This window comes from Pteropus medius, unplaced genomic scaffold (assembly GCF_902729225.1).
Source record: "Pteropus medius unplaced genomic scaffold, Ma_sr-lr_union100, whole genome shotgun sequence".
In the NCBI taxonomy this organism is placed as follows: Eukaryota; Metazoa; Chordata; class Mammalia; order Chiroptera; family Pteropodidae; genus Pteropus; species Pteropus medius.
In genome coordinates, this window is record NW_024356248.1 from 3071756 (window position 1) to 3089660 (window position 17905).

Below are 17905 nucleotides of genomic sequence, written 5' to 3' on the forward strand. Positions count from 1 at the left end.
ATACGATTAGCAAAACAGTGACTTAATTGTTGAGGTTGAGTGATGGGTACATGATGGACTTCATTATACTGTTCTTTATACATTTGTGTATGTTTAAGAATGCTTTAATTGTTAAAGCTTTGTTTATTTAAAGTAGTAGATCACAAAAAGTAGTTGACTCTTCATCCTTGGATGCTAAAGTAAAACCAACCTTCACTTTTTATACCATGGGCAATGAGTGCTGGACGCACTTTTGATTTCCTTTCCTGTATTGTTATAACCTCATTATACTGGTAGCTCTGTATTTTAACTTTCCAGTCTGGGCCTTACGGCAGAAAGAAATGAATGACCGGCAGGCTAGAATCGAACAGCATGGATTCTGGTTCTAGCTCCTAGCTTTGTAACTGAACACTGAGCTTCTGATCACTTAGGAGCTTTTCTGATGAGCTATAAAATTGGTTAATCATTGTTCCATTTCCTCACTGAGCTTTTATAAAGATAAAGCAAGATAGAATTAAGTCTGAAAATACTTCTCAGTAATTCTGTGGTACTCAGAATTTACGTGTCTTAAAGTGCTTCTCACACTATGTTGAAATTGCCAATTTACTCATCTTCCCCACTGTATTTTAGATCCCTGAGGGTCTGTCCTTTTAACTTTTGTTTTTAGTCTACAATGCCTGGCACATCATAGGCATTTATATATTCGTGGGATAAATTAAAATACTGATCTTTTATCATGAATCTTGTGTATTTGAGAAGTGATTTTATACCCTCAATTCACAAGTCATGATATTTCCTATGCAAGTTGACTTGAAAAAGTTCCCAGTAGGTCCGTTGTTACCACTCTAGCAGCATCTCCTAGACTTAAGTGTCAGCCCCGTTTTGTTAAATCTCGCCTCAGGCTGTTGACTGTACAGCTGACCATCATGGTTGCCAGGATCTAATACTTTTATTTACTTTTTGTGTAGGTGCTGCCATGCTTATTGAGTCCCTTCTCTCTCCTCCTCTATCATCTTCCATCAGTGACTGTCACCAGCCTTCTGCAACAGCTGATGAACCTACCTCAGAGTGCAGCTGCACCAGCCCCCGCCAACCCTCACCTCACTGCTGTGCTCCAGAGCCAGGTGGTCTTGCCCTTTTATGGCCCTGGACTTTGCAAGGCTTCTAATTTGAGTTGTAGATAAAAGTAATGGCTGCCGTGGCTATGGAAACTTGTAAATAGGTTTCTTTCAGTCAGGAGTTACAGTAAGCTCCTAGTGGCAGAGGCTAGAAATAACAGTGGTTTCAACAAAGTAGAATTGTAGGTATCTCGTGTGGAATAGATCTGGTACAGCAGCTTCGCAGCATTGTCAGGGATGCAGGCTCCTGCGGTTTGCCTTCTCTGCCATCCTTAGCAGTGGCTGACGTGCTCGTGACCTCTAAGGGTCCGTGATGGTTGTAGAATTCAAGACTCCACTTTGCATCAGAGAGGTGCTCGTGGAAGGCCAAAAGGTGTGGATTAGCTGTCTGCCTTATTTGGACCTTTTCCAGGTGTTCAAAGCAACAACCGCTTAATCTCAATGGCCAGGTCTTAGTCACATGCCACACGCCACACATAACTGCAGGGAAGGCTGGAAAACATCTTTAATTCAAAGCATTGTCACCACAAGTAAATTCAGAGTTCCAATAGGAGGAGGAAGCATATTGGGTGGCTAAGTAGGGGGTCTCTGTTATAAGACTAAATAGTAGAACATCCCATTTCATCGATTTCATTTACATCAAGGTAAAGAACCGGAGACTCACAGGGGAAACATAATACAGAAGAAGCAACATGAGCTTTTAGACAACATGTTTTCATTCCTTGCTTGCCGCTTTCTAAGTTTTTGACCCTGAACAGATTATTTCACTTTGTTGAGCCACGGTGTCCTGATCTATAAAGTGGAGGTGAAGATGTTGATTTCACAGTTTTCCTGTTACTTAGATGAGAGAACAGCTGTGAACAGTCCATTATAATGCCGGGTCCGCAGAGGGCACTCATTAAGGGCCGTCTGTTACAGGAGAGGGAAAAGGTAGTCTCTCTCATCTGAAAACCTGCTGAAGCATGGCTCCGAAGGGCAGTGCCTCAGCAGATGAGAGAGGTGACAGTGCCTCAGGGGACTTAAGATAGGGGTACCGGATTGATCAGTTATGTGCCTTTCATGTGATTTGGTCTCCTGGTATTAATTTTGATAAAGGCAGTAGAATATCTTGAGGTCAACAAGACTATATAGGACTGTGTTTTTCTGACGTGAAGGGAACTTGTGCGGAGAGGCAAGGTAATCCTCTATGAGTGGAACTCGGGAAGGTGGGATGGAATCCCAGAACACCCCGCCTTCTCTTTGTGACCCATTATAACTGGCTCAGACATTAACCCAGTACGTCTGATCCCTGTTTGTCTTTTCATTCTATGCCCCTTTAGACTGCATGTTTCCTGCTTGTACTACCCGGTAAATGAAACAAATCTAATAAAACAAATCTTTATACATTTTAATTGCTAAAGCATGTTGCCAAATTTTGATAATCCTAGATATAGTGAATATATCTGTTTATCCGTCCTCTTTTTTTTTATTTTTTAGATTCTTAGTAACATCCTGTCTAAGCTTTTACATTTGCAGAGAGGTGTATCCTTTTTTAAGGAAATGTCCTCTCTGTATCCTGACCATTTCAGTTACTTTTCTTTGTACATTTTCCCACGGGTCTTAACACCTTTTTTCTTAATTCAAAATACCTTACTGTATTTAATGGTTTTTTTTTTCTGCGAACTTTAATTTTCTCTATCAAAGTTTGTCCTCATTTAACTTTTTTAAATCCATTTCTGTTCTCGTAAATAGGAGAAAAGCTCACAACCGTCTTGTCTTTGCCCAGTGTCACAGAAAAGCATGCAGTGGGATCATTTGGGTGTAGTGCCGATCCCCCTTGAACAGAGATCCCCTCGGCAGTATGGGGGGGGATGAGGCAGTGTTGAGTGTGACTCCCTCTGTCCCCTCTTGCAGTTTGGCCTGTCACTGCTCCTCGTTGTCCTGAGCCGCGGGGAAGACCTGCAGAGTTCAGATCCCGCTACAGAAACAACGGAAAACAACCAGTGGTCAGTCTGGGCTGTATTTCTTCTTTTGTTTTAAGTTCTGTTAGTAAATTTTCATTCTTATTCTCACCTCGTTATTATCGGTTTCCTCTGTCAGGACGGAGGTGATGTTCATGGCAACCCGAGAACTTCTGCGGATTCCCCAGGTGGCCCTGGCCAAGCCAGTCTCTATCCCCACGAACCTAGTATCCCTCTTTTCTCGCTATGTTGACCGGCAGAAACTGAACTTGCTGGAGACAAAACTGCAGTAAGTTTGCAACAAGAGCGTTCCACATCTCACTACTGTTGGCACTTTAGAGGTTGTGATGAGGCGGTTGGGGGGCATAAAACTGAATTTGGTGGAAGAGATTAAAGACTTCTATCAAATATATGAGTGTCTACTAGATAGAAAACACTGTACTGGGTCCAGCGGCACCCTCCTGGTTGACTGAATGCTAAGGGTAGCGATGTCTTAGGTGTTATGTTGTGAGAATTCTTACAAGGATGAAATTTTGATGCAAAAGATTGCCTCTGGTTTAACTCATTTATACAAACAAGTTTCCTTTCTCTCTTTCTTTATACCTGTAGGCTAGTTCAGGGGATACGATAAAAGATCTGCAAATGTGTCCTGTACCTCCTTTTGACTGTCACCTGCACTGCTGCCATCACCAATGGAGTGTTTTTAATGAGGGAGGGAAGGTAGCTTATTCCCCAAAGCATCCTGTGGGACCGATTCCTGTTCACAGGGGTCGTCTCTAATTGCCAGGAGTCTCCCCACTGCTCTGTGACGTTTGGCTGGGTGGTGCTTCTGCTGGTTTCTTCTTACCTTCTATGTTACAATTCTGCATGTCCTGTTTTTACTCAATTCTTCTCAATTTTGCATTTTCTTTGCCCTAGAGACACAAATATAATCTCTCCCTTTATCCCACCACCACTACTCCAGTTCAGAGTAGAGCGTAGCCTGCCCGAGGATTCCTTCCCTCATACTATTGAAGTCTTTTTTCATTGCCCCATATTAATAAGACTATAGGAGAGCCAATTAAGTAGAAATTAATATATATATGCACACATACCCCCCCCCACATATGTTTATGTGGTCTCCAGAGGATCCTTAAAAATGAGTTTTAGATCGAGAAACATAAGGTTGACACATCCCCCCTCTAAACACAAACCAGCTGATGTAGTTTTAATCTGTTTCTAGTCCATCTTGTAATTAATTTGGTGGCTACTATTTCTTTCAGTATAAACACAGGGTATGCAGCACATTTAAGAAAATCAGAGCTCTTAATTGGCTGAAGCCCGGCTCTAAGCCGAGAAGTCCCTTTTCTCCTTTCTACCTGAATTTCCTTTGTTTCTTTCCACCTCAGTGGAAACAGCACACAGTTAAACCTTTTTCCCGCTACAACTACAGTGGACTTGAGTCTGCCCCTCAAGTGCATGGAAGATTGCTCAAAAAGGTTCTGACTTAGAGCCTGCTTCCACGGTGTAGCTTTTGTCTTCCCGAGACTGCTTCAGTAAGCCATGCCTTTACTCTTTCGTCCCGTTTCTATTTGGTATCAAGAGTAGAAACCTCCAAATGTAACCATGGAAGCTGTTTGGCTTGCTTGCTTTTCAGTCTCCTCCACATCATGGGCAGAACGCTGGCCTTGCTACTTCATCTCACCCAAGTCCCGTCCCAGGAGCCAGGGGCCTGGGTGTGAATCCTAGCAGGGACAGCCATGACCCTTTTCAGTTATCCCTCTCCCATGCAGCACTCAGCCAGGATGAGAGGGTTTGATCCCTAGTGATTACAGCCATCAAGAAAATTAAATCTGAATTCATTTTACATGACTGTCCTGATATACTTCTTGCTGTTTCACCTTTGCGAATGTAGTTGGGGGGCAGGTTATGATATTTAAAGAGAATAAATGTTTTGCACATACACGTATTGTACAACAGTAAAGTCCTCCGTTATAACCAGCTGTCCTTGTTCTTCATCTCCATTTCTTTCCACTCTGTAGCCCCAGGCTCTACCAGCTGTTCCCCAGTGACATTGCCTAGCTTCCCTCTGCCATTATCTACTGACTGTTCCCACCATGCGCCTTTCCTGCCTTTCCACCTCATAACCGATCGAGTGAATACTTGATTACTATTTCTTCCTTTCTGTGCTTTATCTTTTTTTGTTTGGTTCTAATAAAAATTAAAAGTTTCTAAATTTACATTTTTATAGGGTATTGTAAATAAAAACAAATTGTATACTTGAAAAGTGTGTCTGCATTTCTCCTTGTTACTTCTGAACATGATTTTTAATGTGTTTCAAGCATGTTTAGATAGACTGGCAAACCCCTTGGTGTTGGGGATTGGTAAAGATATTTACCTATATGTGTGTTTACTTTTTTAATTTTGTTGTAAGGGAGGCAGATAAAGATCTTTTGTTTACATGATAACTTTCCTATAAAAACCTATACGCTTTCAGTTCCCCTCCCATTTTAACTGCAGAATGGAATTGACACACTTCAGTTCATCTTTCCAGCCATCTCTCTCGAGGCACATGTGACTTTTTTAAGAGACTTCACGTAGCCTAGGGTTGAGGAGATGAGGGAAAGTTGGTAATTCTTCATAGTAAATGTGTTACTTATTTTGGACTTGAGTATCATACTTCCTCTAAATGTCCAAGATAAAAGATTCAGCACTCTCCCCCTTTCTCTGCTATCATGGTTGACCCTTTTCCTCACCAAGACTTTCAGGATCAAGCAATTCCTGGTCCAGAAACAAAAGCAGAATCGTCCCATTCCCTGATGGATTTGGTTGAAAATGTAATAAAATCAGTTTCAGTTCCCAAGAGGAGAAGGAGACACTAGAGGAGAACCAAGGTGGTTCTGTAAGGAATGACACATGAGAGGGCACACAGGTTCATGCTGTAGCAAGATCACTAGCATCTTCCCATACCAGGCTGAAAACGTCTCCAGTATCTTGACAGCTGGACATGTTTTACTGAGAAAATGGTTTTTCTCTTTCTATGATTCTGCGTTAGTTGATTGAATCAGTAGCATGTGAGACCTTTTGTTTGAAAAAAAGGATTCAGCGAACAAGTAGAGAAAGGCAGAGAAAAAAAGCGGGGAGAGAGATGATTTAACATTACCAGGTGCCTACTCACACGAAGCTTATTTTTTCCTGATGAGTGGTCAGACTCCTTGAGGTTAAATAGCTTGCTTAAGGTGACACTGCTAGTGAAAAGTAGAGCAGGGGACTCGTGAGACATTCTTATTGCTGCGAAGGGGTAAAAGATGTGTTCTCACCTCTTACATGCAAGAATGTATGTCTCACTATTAGATAGCTCCGCGTGGTTGGGGAGGAACTGGTGGGGGCTGCCCATGCATTCGCAGAAGCCCAGAATCAGAATGTCAGCAGTGAAGAAAACGAGATCCTGTTGGCCCACGTGCAAGAGGGCTGAAGCTCTGAGAGGACAGCGACTTGCTGAAGGCCCCGGGGCTGGTTAGTGGTAAGGCTGAGAAAGATGCTCAAGTTAGCATTCCCCGCTGCTCTCGATCACAATTTCCCACCACAGTTGGAGGAAAAAACCAGTCCTAGTCCAGAAAATGGTGATAGTATGTTTCTTGTGAGAAAGACTGCAATTAAGTATTTCTACCTTACGAATATAATAGTTTACAATAACTACCAACTGATTTTGAGTCACGGTTGTATGCACAAGATATTGTTTGTTCTGAGTGCTTAAAAAGTCACATTTAAGATACTTGAGTAACCAATGAGAGTGATATTAACCTCCCTGCTAATGTTATGTCAAAAATAATCAAATTAGGTGATGCGCTAAAAATTTACAACAGTATGGCACAGTTAAAAACTGACATCAATGTATGTAATCTTATATATGAGAAGACCCTGACAAGTAATAGATAACAGATTTATGAATAATCTTTGCAAATTAAAATGCAAATAATATTAAGAAGTTCACTTCCAGAAGTAGAAAAAAATTTTTTTACTTATCAAATTAAAATCTTTAGAAATAATGCTAGGGGGAATTTGGGGCTGCCACCCACACATATGAATACTATGAAAAGTATTCATAGTCTTCGTAATTAGTTTGGCTTTAGAAATCTAAGGAAAAATTCCAAAGTAATGATACTTATCACAGCATTATTAGTGATAGAAGTAACCTCAATGTTCAACAACACAATAACGGTTAAGTAAATGATAACCCATTTGGATTATCCAATCATGGACAATTAGGCAGAACATTTAATCATGGAAAGTGTTTATGATGCAGTATGGGAGAGAATAAAGTATGCTTTGAATCCAAAGTTTTTTGTTGTGTTTTTTTTTGTTGTTGTTTTTTTTAAGAAAATGCATATATGCTGGCATGAATATCCAGATCTTTGGGTTTTGGTATTTTTCAAATTTTATATAGAGAGTGCATTGCTTATTCTTGGAAGAAATATTTTTAAAAACTAATTGTTTTTTGAAAATTTGAGTTACATGAGAAAGTAAGAATATAAGGTTAAGCATAAAATAGATTCTGTACATGTATATGACTTAATCTGTTTGGAGGGGGAAAAAAGGAACAAGAATGCAATCATGGCTGACCAAATAGCCGTGGTTGCCTTTAAGGGGAGCGGTTGTGGAGGATTTTGTATATAGGTGATTGTTCCTGCTTATTCCACATTTTTCAATTTGTCTTCAATGAGCATGTGTTGCTGTTATAACCAAAAGGGGGATTAGTTTCTAAAAACTAAAAATCGTCCTCTATTTCTAGTGAGAAAATAAGTTCTAACAGGGCAAAAATGTGTGATCTAGTTGTGCTTGACTTCAGAGCCAATGCATTTGACTTTCGTAACAGAAGAATATACTAGGGGTCTGAATAAGTCATGTGAAAGCAAGGCAATTATCCTGAGAGATGTGGTCAGGTGTTCCATTATTGAACATTTAAGATATACCAATTGAGGGATCAAAGAACCACTTTGATAAGTCCAACCTATATCTCCCAGTAAACTTCCACATTTACATGAAATTGCGTTTTTTCCAAACTGACTTGCATCAAGATGGATCCAGCTCCATATCCAGAAAGATCTGCTTTGACCTAAGTGTCAGCCAGCTAGTTTTCACTCAACTTGCCCTGTCAGTCATTATTAGGAAGACCAAGTCAGGCCCCAATCTGTTAGAACTGGATGCCACCTACCATTTACTTTTGGAGGGCAATGAAGTCCACTGTGTAAGAAGTAGACCTAAGGAGGCTGAAGGCACATTATACTTTTCTTCATCCAACTATGTTTAAAGATACTGTAATCCTGCAGAAATTAATATGTGGGTTTTTAGGAAACAAGTCTTTAACCTGAGGAATCAGTATCTTAAAATCACTGAATACCATTGTTTTGACCTTTTCTCCTTACTGCAGCAGAGGCACAGTTGTGAGTAGATCGCAGGTCTCCTAACAGTCTGAGTTTGGCTTTTTATTTTGCAAATGTTGCACATAAGACTGTTTCAAGGAGCTTGTTGTTTATTATTCAGTGTGACTTGCCAAGCTCCCCAACTTAGCCAAGTTCATTCTTCAAGGTAATATTAACCTAAATCAGACCTGGGAGCTGGGAAATACCTATGAGGGAGCTAGGTAATCAGTGATGTGTGTACTTTGCCAGTTGTAGATAGAATATTTTAAATCGTTTAGATTTTGTACCAATCTAAAGAACCAGAGATAAATCTGCATATGTTACAAAGAGAAAGTATCACTAGTTCCACTCCCAGAATAACCACTGCTAACAGTGTAGTGTATTGTCCTCCAAGTAATTTTTGTATCCATATGCATACAGTTAGAATTATATTTTTACTTTTTTTTCTCAATACATCATGGAATGAGATTGGGATAAAGATGTAGGAAACTGGTTATTTTTCTATTATGTTGAACGATGGATTAATGGGTGTTAGTTTTACTATTGTGCTTCATAACTTTCAGACATGCATTCTGTGTACGTTACAAGCTAAATTGTGTCCCTCAGTTTAGCCCCCAGTACTTCAGAATGTGACTGTATTTGGAGATAGGACTTGTAAAGAGGAATTAAAATGAGGTCATGTGGGTGGGCTCTAATCCAATATGATTGGTGTCCTTAGAAGAAGAGAGTAGGACATGGGCACTGAAAGGAGACCATGTGAAGACAGAAGGGAGACAACAGCCGTCTAAAAGTCAAGGACAGAGATCTTAGGAGGAGCCAGCCCTGCCAAGACCTGGTCTCAGACATCTAACCTCTAGAATTGTAAGAAAAAATTTTCCATTGTTTAAGCCACCCCATCTGTGATGTTATGGCAGCCCTGGCAAACTAATAAGTATAGGTGTCAAAATATTTCATTAGAATTTTTTAAATTTTTTTAAAATTCATAAGATAGAAGAATATATGTCAAATTGTTTACAATGGTCACTCATAAACATTTCTCCAAATTGTAAAGATGTTTTCCTTCCTATCCATTATACCAATATTACACTGAACAAATGTAATAACTGCCTAATACCATCTAATACCACTCAATTTCAAATGTCCTCGATTATCCCCAAAATGTTTAAAAAGCTGGTTATATTTTTTTTCCAGAACCAGAACCCAATCAAGCATTTGGTTGTCTTTTAATATATATATTTTTTTAATTTAGAATGATCACCCCTTGACCTTTTTTTAGGACATCCATTGTCCTTAATCTTTGTGTCTCACCTTTTGTAAAACTGGTTGTCTTATAGCGTGCCTCATGTTCTTATCTGATTGTTTCCTTGTGGGTGTCTAACTGGTTCATCTAGGCCCTATAAATGGGAGGTTAGATCTAAAGGCTTGATTGGATCCAGGTTGAGTATTTTTGGCAAAAAGAAAAACTTCATTATGCAATGCTGTATACGACATGCTGCAGCATACCAGGAACATCATAAAAATTTGGTTGTCCCAGGATTAATGATGCTAAGTTGGATTAAGGTGGAGACAGTCAGATTTCTCCATTACATCAGTATGTGTTTCTCCTTTCTGATTGACAAGTAATCTGAGGGGTGTATTTGGCAACACAACTCACATTTGTGTAGCTGTTTATGGTATATCAAATATGTTCAAACACATGTTTAAACATTTAATCACAACAGCAGCATCCCTGTAAGGTTTTATTTTTATTTAACATGAGTGAAAACTGAATCTTGGAGTGCTTAAATAAATGACTTTCCCTAATACATCGAGACAGTAAGTAGCAAAGGCAGGACTGAGGCATAAAGGGGTTCACTTTAGCGCAGCTGAAAAAAAAATTAATCCCGAATGGCCTACATCTGCAGATTTTCAAAGTGTATTCTCTCTCTTGAATTGAATAAATATTTCTCTCCTGTTAAAAACATTTTCTAAAAAGGACATTTTTCTTTCTCGATACCGGAAAGCACAGTGCCAAGGAAAAGCAATTTGCTTTACAGTGTCTAACAGCTTTTTCTATTTTCTGGCTAAACCAGCAAAATGTAACAGGTTCCCCCAAAGTCCGTTTTAACAGTTTACATCTGTTAAATGAGTTTCTGAATGTTACTTTCACAAATGGGTAAACAAAGTCAATTTACCAAAAATAACTATTTTCTCTGCAAAGTTATGCGTACCACATGTGTGCTAATAACAAAACCAACCAGGGCATTCAGGTGTTATGGGACAGAATTAAGAGAAGTATATGACGGTCTAGAATCAGGAGATGAAGGGTGTGGTGCAATGATGAGCGAAGCAGAGAAAGGAATTAGGAGGATCTTGAGTCCAGGAGGGAACTAGGGAAGCTATTTCTGGGCTCCCCAGACATCTGGGTCTCCAACTCGGAGCCGGCTGCAGGAAGGGAGCTCTAGAAGGAAAAGACTCAGACAGGGCCTGACGGCTGAGAGTCACTCTTCCTAACAAGAAACTATGGAGGTCTTGGCTCACAATGAGGGACTCCGACACTGTACTTACATCAATACGCTTTTGAAAAAACTCGCTTTTTATCTCCCACCAACTTCCCAAAGCCAGAAGCAGACGGGCACGCCCCCCAGGCGCTCATACCAGATTTTATTGGCTGACCGGGCCTGCCTCTCTCAATTCCGGAAACAATTATCTCCAATCATCGCCCTGTCTCTCCGCCGACATGTGAGTGATATCCATACCAACCAATAAGAAATGAAAGTGAGGACGACGAGACTCCGCCTCTTTTTCCTCAACTCTTTCGGTCAATGGTAGAAAAGGTTGAGCAGCTGATACCAACCACCAATCCGAAAGGGCAGAAGAGGGAGGATGAGAAGAATGATGGGAGGGGGTGACGTGGCAGTGACGGCTGCATAAACTGAAATGAGTGGCAGAAACATTAGCCAATCGGCGATCAAATTGGCCGGGCACTCTGCATTCTCGAGTCTTCCCTGAGTGCCGGAGACTTGGAGAAAGAACCAATGAGCTTAACAGGAGTCTGATTGGCCTTCACTTAAACCAATCAACGGCGCGTCTGGCGGACGCGTCCCACCCCGGGTTCTCACTGGGCGGTATGGAATGACAGACCCCAAAGAAATGCCAATGTCCTAGGGGTCTTCCGCAAGTGACACTCAGCGGCACCAATCGACTTCCTTCTTCCCGGCGGCCGAGCCCTCCTCCCCACGGCGGCCTGGCGGGGCGGGGACGCTGCGCGGCGGCGGCTGATGCGTTAGCCTTCTGGGGCTCTCCGGGCGGCGACGGCGGCTCTCGTAGGCAGTTCCGGCCCTGTATCTCCAGGCGGCGGCGGCGGCTCATGGCGGCGACGGAGCTGAGAGGAGTGGTGGGGCCGAGCCCGGCGGCCATTGCAGCTCCGGGAGGCGGTGGCACCGGTCCCCCCGTGGTGGGAGGCGGCGGCGGCCGCGGAGACTCGGGGCCGGGCTCCGGGTCGGCGCCGGGCACTGTGGCCGCGGCGGCTGCGGGAGGCCCGGGCCCTGGAGCCGGGGGAGTGGCGGCGGCGGGCCCAGCCCCTGCGCCGCCGGCGGGGGGCTCTGGCGGCTCCGGCGCTGGGGGTTCGGGCTCGGCTCGAGAGGGCTGGCTCTTCAAATGGACCAATTATATCAAAGGCTATCAGCGGCGGTGGTTCGTGCTGAGCAACGGGCTCCTGAGCTACTACAGGTAACTGCTTCCGGGGCGCCGTCCCCCACCGCAGCCCACAGCCCCCGCGCCGTCACCCTCTCCAGTCGGCACCACAGCCAAGGTCGCCCCAGACCCCTTTTCGTTACCTGCGCGGATTGACAGCCCGCAACGCGAGCCCACCATCAGGAGGGTGAATGCCCCAGGTTTACCCCTCCACCTGGGTTACCCACCCTGATGCCATACCCCTCCCTTTGGTCTCTGGCCGTTCCAGTTATTTGAAGACCATTTATTCTTTATGTTTTCAACAGCACATCGGTGCAGTGATTAGTTCTGCAGGGAAGGCGCTGCTGTAGGTGCCAAGGGGCACATAATAGTAGAGCAAAGCCCAGGCACCGCTTCCAAGGAACTTGTAGTCAAAGTCCCAAGGCTTAGCTGTCTGTGCCCGGTCTCCAGATTTCAAGGTTATTAGTAGTTCTTGATGTACCCGCTTTTGCTCTCTCTGCTCTGCATTCAGGCACAAGGACACCACGCACTAGGTGGCCTCTGTATCTGTCCCCTGTCTTATCTCTCCAAGACTTGCTTATGTTTTGGCTTTCTAGACAGCTGAGTTGGAGGAGATATACACACTCCAACGCTGCTTTTATTTTTGTTTGCCCCACCTCTTCCCCGTGGGAATGATTGATCAAATGTTCTTTCCAGTATTTCCAGGATCTCTGGTTCGGTCTGTTTGTTTTGTTAAAAGAAGAATCCATGTTTTTTGTATGATTACTTCTTTTCAACCATGTGTGTTTTTGGAATGTTTAACATATTTATGGTGAGTCACAGTCTTGCCATAGCAATAACATGTTTTTGGCTACTCATGTTACTACAGATAGAGAGATTAAGATATCAGAGTTGGGGACAGGACATAAACATTTTCAGGGAGCTGGGCAGTTTGGATAGGTGTTTTACGTGCAGTATTTCGTTAACTCCCAACAACCCTGGAAGTTAGGAGAATTTCTATCTTACTGATGAGGAAACAGACAGCTTGGGCCACGTTCCCAAGGTCTTGAGGAGTCAAGATTTGAAACATAGCCTAAAACCCAGGTTCGTGTTACATGAATCCGATACAGAGACAATTATTTATCAATAGCAAGTAAGTTTTTAGATTATGGTTACTATGTTCATTTTATATGAAGTGTATAAAAGTCTCTTTTAAGAGACTTTGCTTAGTATATGTCATTTCCAATTGAAATCTTTTCATAAAGACCATCCTGTTTGGGATCCCAAACACTGTTGTTAAGAGCATTTCACTCTGTATTCCTTTTCCTCTGCCAGTAAGTCACTCTGCCTCCGGAGAGTTAGGGTGATCAAATCTCTCTTCCATCAACTCCCTTGTATCGACTCTTAGAGGATTTTGAGGGGAAATCGACGGCGGGAATTGGCGATTGTTTAAGTAGGTACAGTGGAAAATGCCATAGCGCATCCTCACTGCTATTGGTTAGATCCTCACTGCTAAGGTTAGATCACAAAATTTTGGTTTGCTCCAAAGTTTTTCTCCTGCTCAGGTTCACTGACCATCATCCTAATGTTCAATTGGTTCTTATTCTAACTTGACCTCTAAGTCACTATTAACACATTCCTCATTTTCAGAAGTTGTGTTTCAGCTGAGGACCTTAATGTGTGATCATATTTCCTCATCCAAGTTCTTATCTGATCCACTTTCCAGGCTAGTTGATTCTTTGATCAGTACCTGCCTTGATCAATATTACCTTTGTTGGACATTAACTTACATGTTGTCGAAGTACTTGTAATCACTTTTGAGGTCTCTCTTACAAGAGCTAGTGGTACTTGTCTAACTACAGATAAAACTTCTTCTGAAACATACCAAACCACATATTGGGAAATATACCATAGGCCTTTCCTTGCCAGCTAAGATAGTCGCACCCACAAACCAAACAACAGGATCCAGAGTTATCAAATCTACGTGCTACGTTCAAAATCATATTGAGTGCTTCCTACCAGTTATGTTGGTAGTTCTTTGGGTCCTCGTCTTTCTCAAGTTATTTAGCCAAGTTGTCATTCCTCCTGCTTTTCATGCCTTCAGAACCTGCCATTTCCTATATATATATGCCTCTTACAAAATACTGTTTTCTTTTTAACTGAGATCATGTACTCCCTAGACCTGTCCTCTGATGAACTTTCCTAACAGGCTTTGACAACACTGCTTCTCTCTTTTTATATGTCCTGTTCTTCCTTACATTCCCAGTTACACAGATGTTCAGTTACTTAAAACCATATGTAGAATCCCAGCTTCTGCAGACACATCGTGACAGACCATAGTATTGGTTTTCCTGGCTAGGTTCTAGAGATTGAGTTACTGTTTCAGCTGGTCTGTTTTCAGGGAAGAAATTTCTAGCCAGAAAATACCACCTAATACTGTAGCACCTGGAGAATTTAATCTTGCACCCCGAAATCATTTCTTTCCAGCTTCTGTACTGATCATTTGTAACCATTGGTGTATTTGCCCAAACCCAAGAGCTCCAACGTTGAGCCTGCTGTACTTCCAGGATTCCCTGGTACTTTTAAAACTGCTGCAGACTGTGTGTGATTTGAGAAACTTCTTTAGTTCATGAAGATGACCAGGCAGAGGAGACTCTTGAGAAGTGATTTGTGAAAAGTACCAACACATTGTGAGGAATGTGGTAGAAGGTCCAAGTAGCACCTTTGGAATAGAGAGCAAGGGTGAGCGGCCTGTCAGCTGTGGGTCTGTATTTCAGCCTGCATTATGCATAATGTAATTGAAGCTTTGGGTGGGGGAGGGGAGGTAAGTGTAGAAAAAAAACAAGGATTCACGTTACAGTGTGGCAGGTGCGAGGATGGAAAATGGCCCAGACCATTGAGACCCCCTAGCCATCCCAGACTGCTCAGTTGGGGAAGAAAAACCAGTTTCATGTGACAAACTGAACAGCAGGCCTGTCTTCCTATAAGCACAGTAAAACCGACTTTCTCAAACATACCAAATCTTACTTTCTGGAGGTAGGGCGTGTGTTATTTCTGGCATGCGGGAATTCTGGATGTGCCAGGTATGTTTGGCGACTTGGCTCCTGTGAAAGGAAACGGCTCTGCTTTGCACTGTGGCACTTGGCAAAGGACTTTGACCTCTTTATGTTCCAAGTTGGTCAGGGAAAAACTGTGTTCTCAACATGCAGGCCCCTGGGCACAGCCAGCAGGTGGTGGGGAAAGTAGCACAGTCTGCGCTGTAGACTGCTGTGCTAGCAGCTTGATACTTTATGTGAAGCCCCTTGTAGTTTATTGTCACCAAATAGTGCTGTAAAGTTCAAATGTTAGTCTATTAATAGAACTGTCAGTCAGAAGAGATAGGGAAAATTTTTACACCCAGTCCTCTGAGAACAGATTTGCTGAATCTTTCCTAGCTATTAATAGCATGGCTTAGGAGTTCCCACCAATAGAGGTCGGTAGACCTTAGGAAATAACATATTCCAGAAAGATTATACCACCTGGTGATTCTTTTATGACTATTCCTTCTTTTTTCCCACAGAAAGCGAGTTATTCCTATTTCATATCACTGAGCTATAGTCAATATTTAATACTCTAAACATCTACGCGTGCCTTACACTCTGCAATTCAATCTTTAGCATACTGTGACAGGTCTCATTTGGGCTGATTTACAGTCGGAGGGGCTTTGTTCAGTATCTGTAAAATAGAGCTATTCTTTCCCTTAGGGAATGTGATTGTTATATGAAATTTTGTTGCATGGGTTTATAAAGCTCTATTTTATAACTTGTTAAATAAAAAGTAATTCCTGACTGCCAAAGGGCACAACGGAACTTTTTGGGGCAATAGAAATGTTTTACATCTCGACTGTGGAGGTGGTTACACAATTATATACATTTGTCAAAACTCACTGGATCGTACACTTAAAATTGCTGAATTTCTATTGTACGTGGTTATACTTCAGTGAAGCCTCATTCAAAAAAGCTAAGGGTGAGAGGAACAGCAGAGTAAAATCTAACTCAGAAACAACACTTAGGTTCTGAAAGAAAATCTCTACTGATTGTTTCTTGAATTTTAGGGAGCCATTCGAGAGAAATATTAGAATTTGCTCATTCCTAAGACTACTAGATTTTCGAAAGGCTTAGCGTTAGGAAAAGAAAAGGAATGTGATCAAGAATAAACCATCCATCAGCTTTTTCCTTAGCATGTCTTTGTCTCGTTATTGCAGGTCAAAGGCAGAAATGAGACACACCTGCCGGGGGACCATCAACCTCGCCACAGCCAACATCACTGTGGAGGACTCCTGCAACTTCATCATTTCCAATGGGGGTGCTCAGACCTACCATCTGAAGGCTAGCTCAGAAGTGGAGCGGCAGCGCTGGGTGACAGCCCTGGAGCTGGCCAAGGCCAAGGCGGTGAAGATGCTGGCAGAATCTGGTAGGGGGCAATAGAAATGTTTTACATCTCGACTGTGGAGGTGGTTACACAATAACACTATGTGTGGGAACCTTTCCACTTGCCCCTTTTATGCACAAATCTCGTTTTCTCCCTCATTGTCCTTTAATTATCAACCGTCTCCTAAATATCTCAAGCTTCTCTTCATCTTGCAGTGTTTCTCCTGGAGGAGTGGTTTTTAACTCAGGGCACTTCTGCCCTGCCGGGGACATTTGGCAATGTCTGGAGACGTTTTTCTTGTCAGAGCTGAGGGATGGTGATGCTACTGGCCAGGGAGGCTGCTAAACCTACAAAGCAGAGTTATCTGGCCCAAAATGTCAGTAGTGCCTCTGTTCAGAAACTGTCTTTTTGGCTTTTAATGCCAATTAACTACCTTAGAATTTTGAGTAATAATTATTTTATCGTTAGGTCAGCCTTAGGATTATTACAACTCGCAATTTTGATCTATCCTTACTTTTTTCTTTTCTCCTGACAGTCTTACTTAACTATTTGTTAATTGAGTTGAAACAATCTTCATAGACTGCCAAAAACATTATATGTGATATTTTCTATGAAAAAAATCATTTTGCTACCTTAGTTTCACTCAAAAGAGCAATCTAATTATGTTTTCACTCAAAAGAGCAATCTGATTATGTTTTGATTTTTCTTCAAGGAAAATGGTAGGATGTCCTCCCCCACACGCATGCCGATGTTGATAGTTTAATCACACTGGGCTGGTCACCTGCTGACTTCTGTTCATCGGTTGTTTTTCTTATCCCCTGTCATTTCCCTGTATTTAATATCTATTAAGCAGTGAGCGGAAAATTCACTGCTTTGTAAAATTTTTTGTGATCGGTTATATTTTCACTTTGGCCCTGCCTCTCCGTAGCAGACAGGGCAAGTCCTCCCGTCGTTTCTTTTCCCCCAAGGGAAGCGACACCGCTGGAAGAGCACTTTGCGGTTACAAAAGTATTGTGTGCAAGACTGATGCTGAGAGGTGCGGTGCAGCTGTCCGCTTGGCTGCTTATTAGAGAATCATTTAACAGAAGACCTTGCGTTGCTCTCATTGCGCTGCTGGCTTTAGTGTCAGACGAACTCATCATGACGTCCCTGAGCTTTCCTTCAGCGAAGGGAACTTAACTAGTCTTTCCACGATGCGGACTGTGTTTACAAAGCGCAGACTGTGATTCTCAACCCATTTCATACAGGGCCCACCGATCGCTCAGCAGGCGGTAGTGGATTTGCATTAACAATCAGCTCGGAACAGTGCGAACCCTCAAGCTAGAGTGGAAAGGCTCAATAATTCATTCCCAACCCCAAGAGCTACTGAATTTCTTCTCCATCTTGTCCTCTAGGTCGTTGA

The 17905-nt window shown here is 42.4% G+C and overlaps 2 protein-coding genes and 1 long non-coding RNA gene across 3 annotated transcripts in view; 2 read left to right on the forward strand and 1 right to left on the reverse strand.

Moving 5' to 3' along the window:
- The window catches only part of PATL1 (PAT1 homolog 1, processing body mRNA decay factor), a 25779-nt gene extending 20478 nt beyond the window's left edge, over window positions 1-5301 (forward strand). The window contains exons 16-19 of the mRNA XM_039860178.1: window positions 948-1103; window positions 2991-3082; window positions 3177-3326; window positions 3647-5301. Coding sequence (XP_039716112.1) covers window positions 948-1103; window positions 2991-3082; window positions 3177-3326; window positions 3647-3668 — 420 coding nt within the window. The 3' untranslated portion in view covers window positions 3669-5301. The remainder of the gene's footprint in view (window positions 1-947; window positions 1104-2990; window positions 3083-3176; window positions 3327-3646) is intronic.
- LOC120600701 (uncharacterized) lies at window positions 1579-9644 on the reverse strand. The gene is made up of 2 exons (XR_005652269.1): window positions 8232-9644; window positions 1579-5618 (listed from the first exon to the last, which is right to left on the reverse strand). It is a non-coding gene; the product is annotated as an uncharacterized LOC120600701 (long non-coding RNA).
- Window positions 9645-11312: 1668 nt separating this feature from the next.
- OSBP (oxysterol binding protein) overlaps window positions 11313-17905 on the forward strand; it is a 29833-nt gene continuing 23240 nt past the window's right edge. Inside the window, exons 1-2 of the mRNA XM_039860177.1 lie at window positions 11313-12150; window positions 16337-16545. Of these exons, the coding sequence (XP_039716111.1) occupies window positions 11789-12150; window positions 16337-16545 (571 nt within the window). The 5' untranslated portion in view covers window positions 11313-11788. The remainder of the gene's footprint in view (window positions 12151-16336; window positions 16546-17905) is intronic.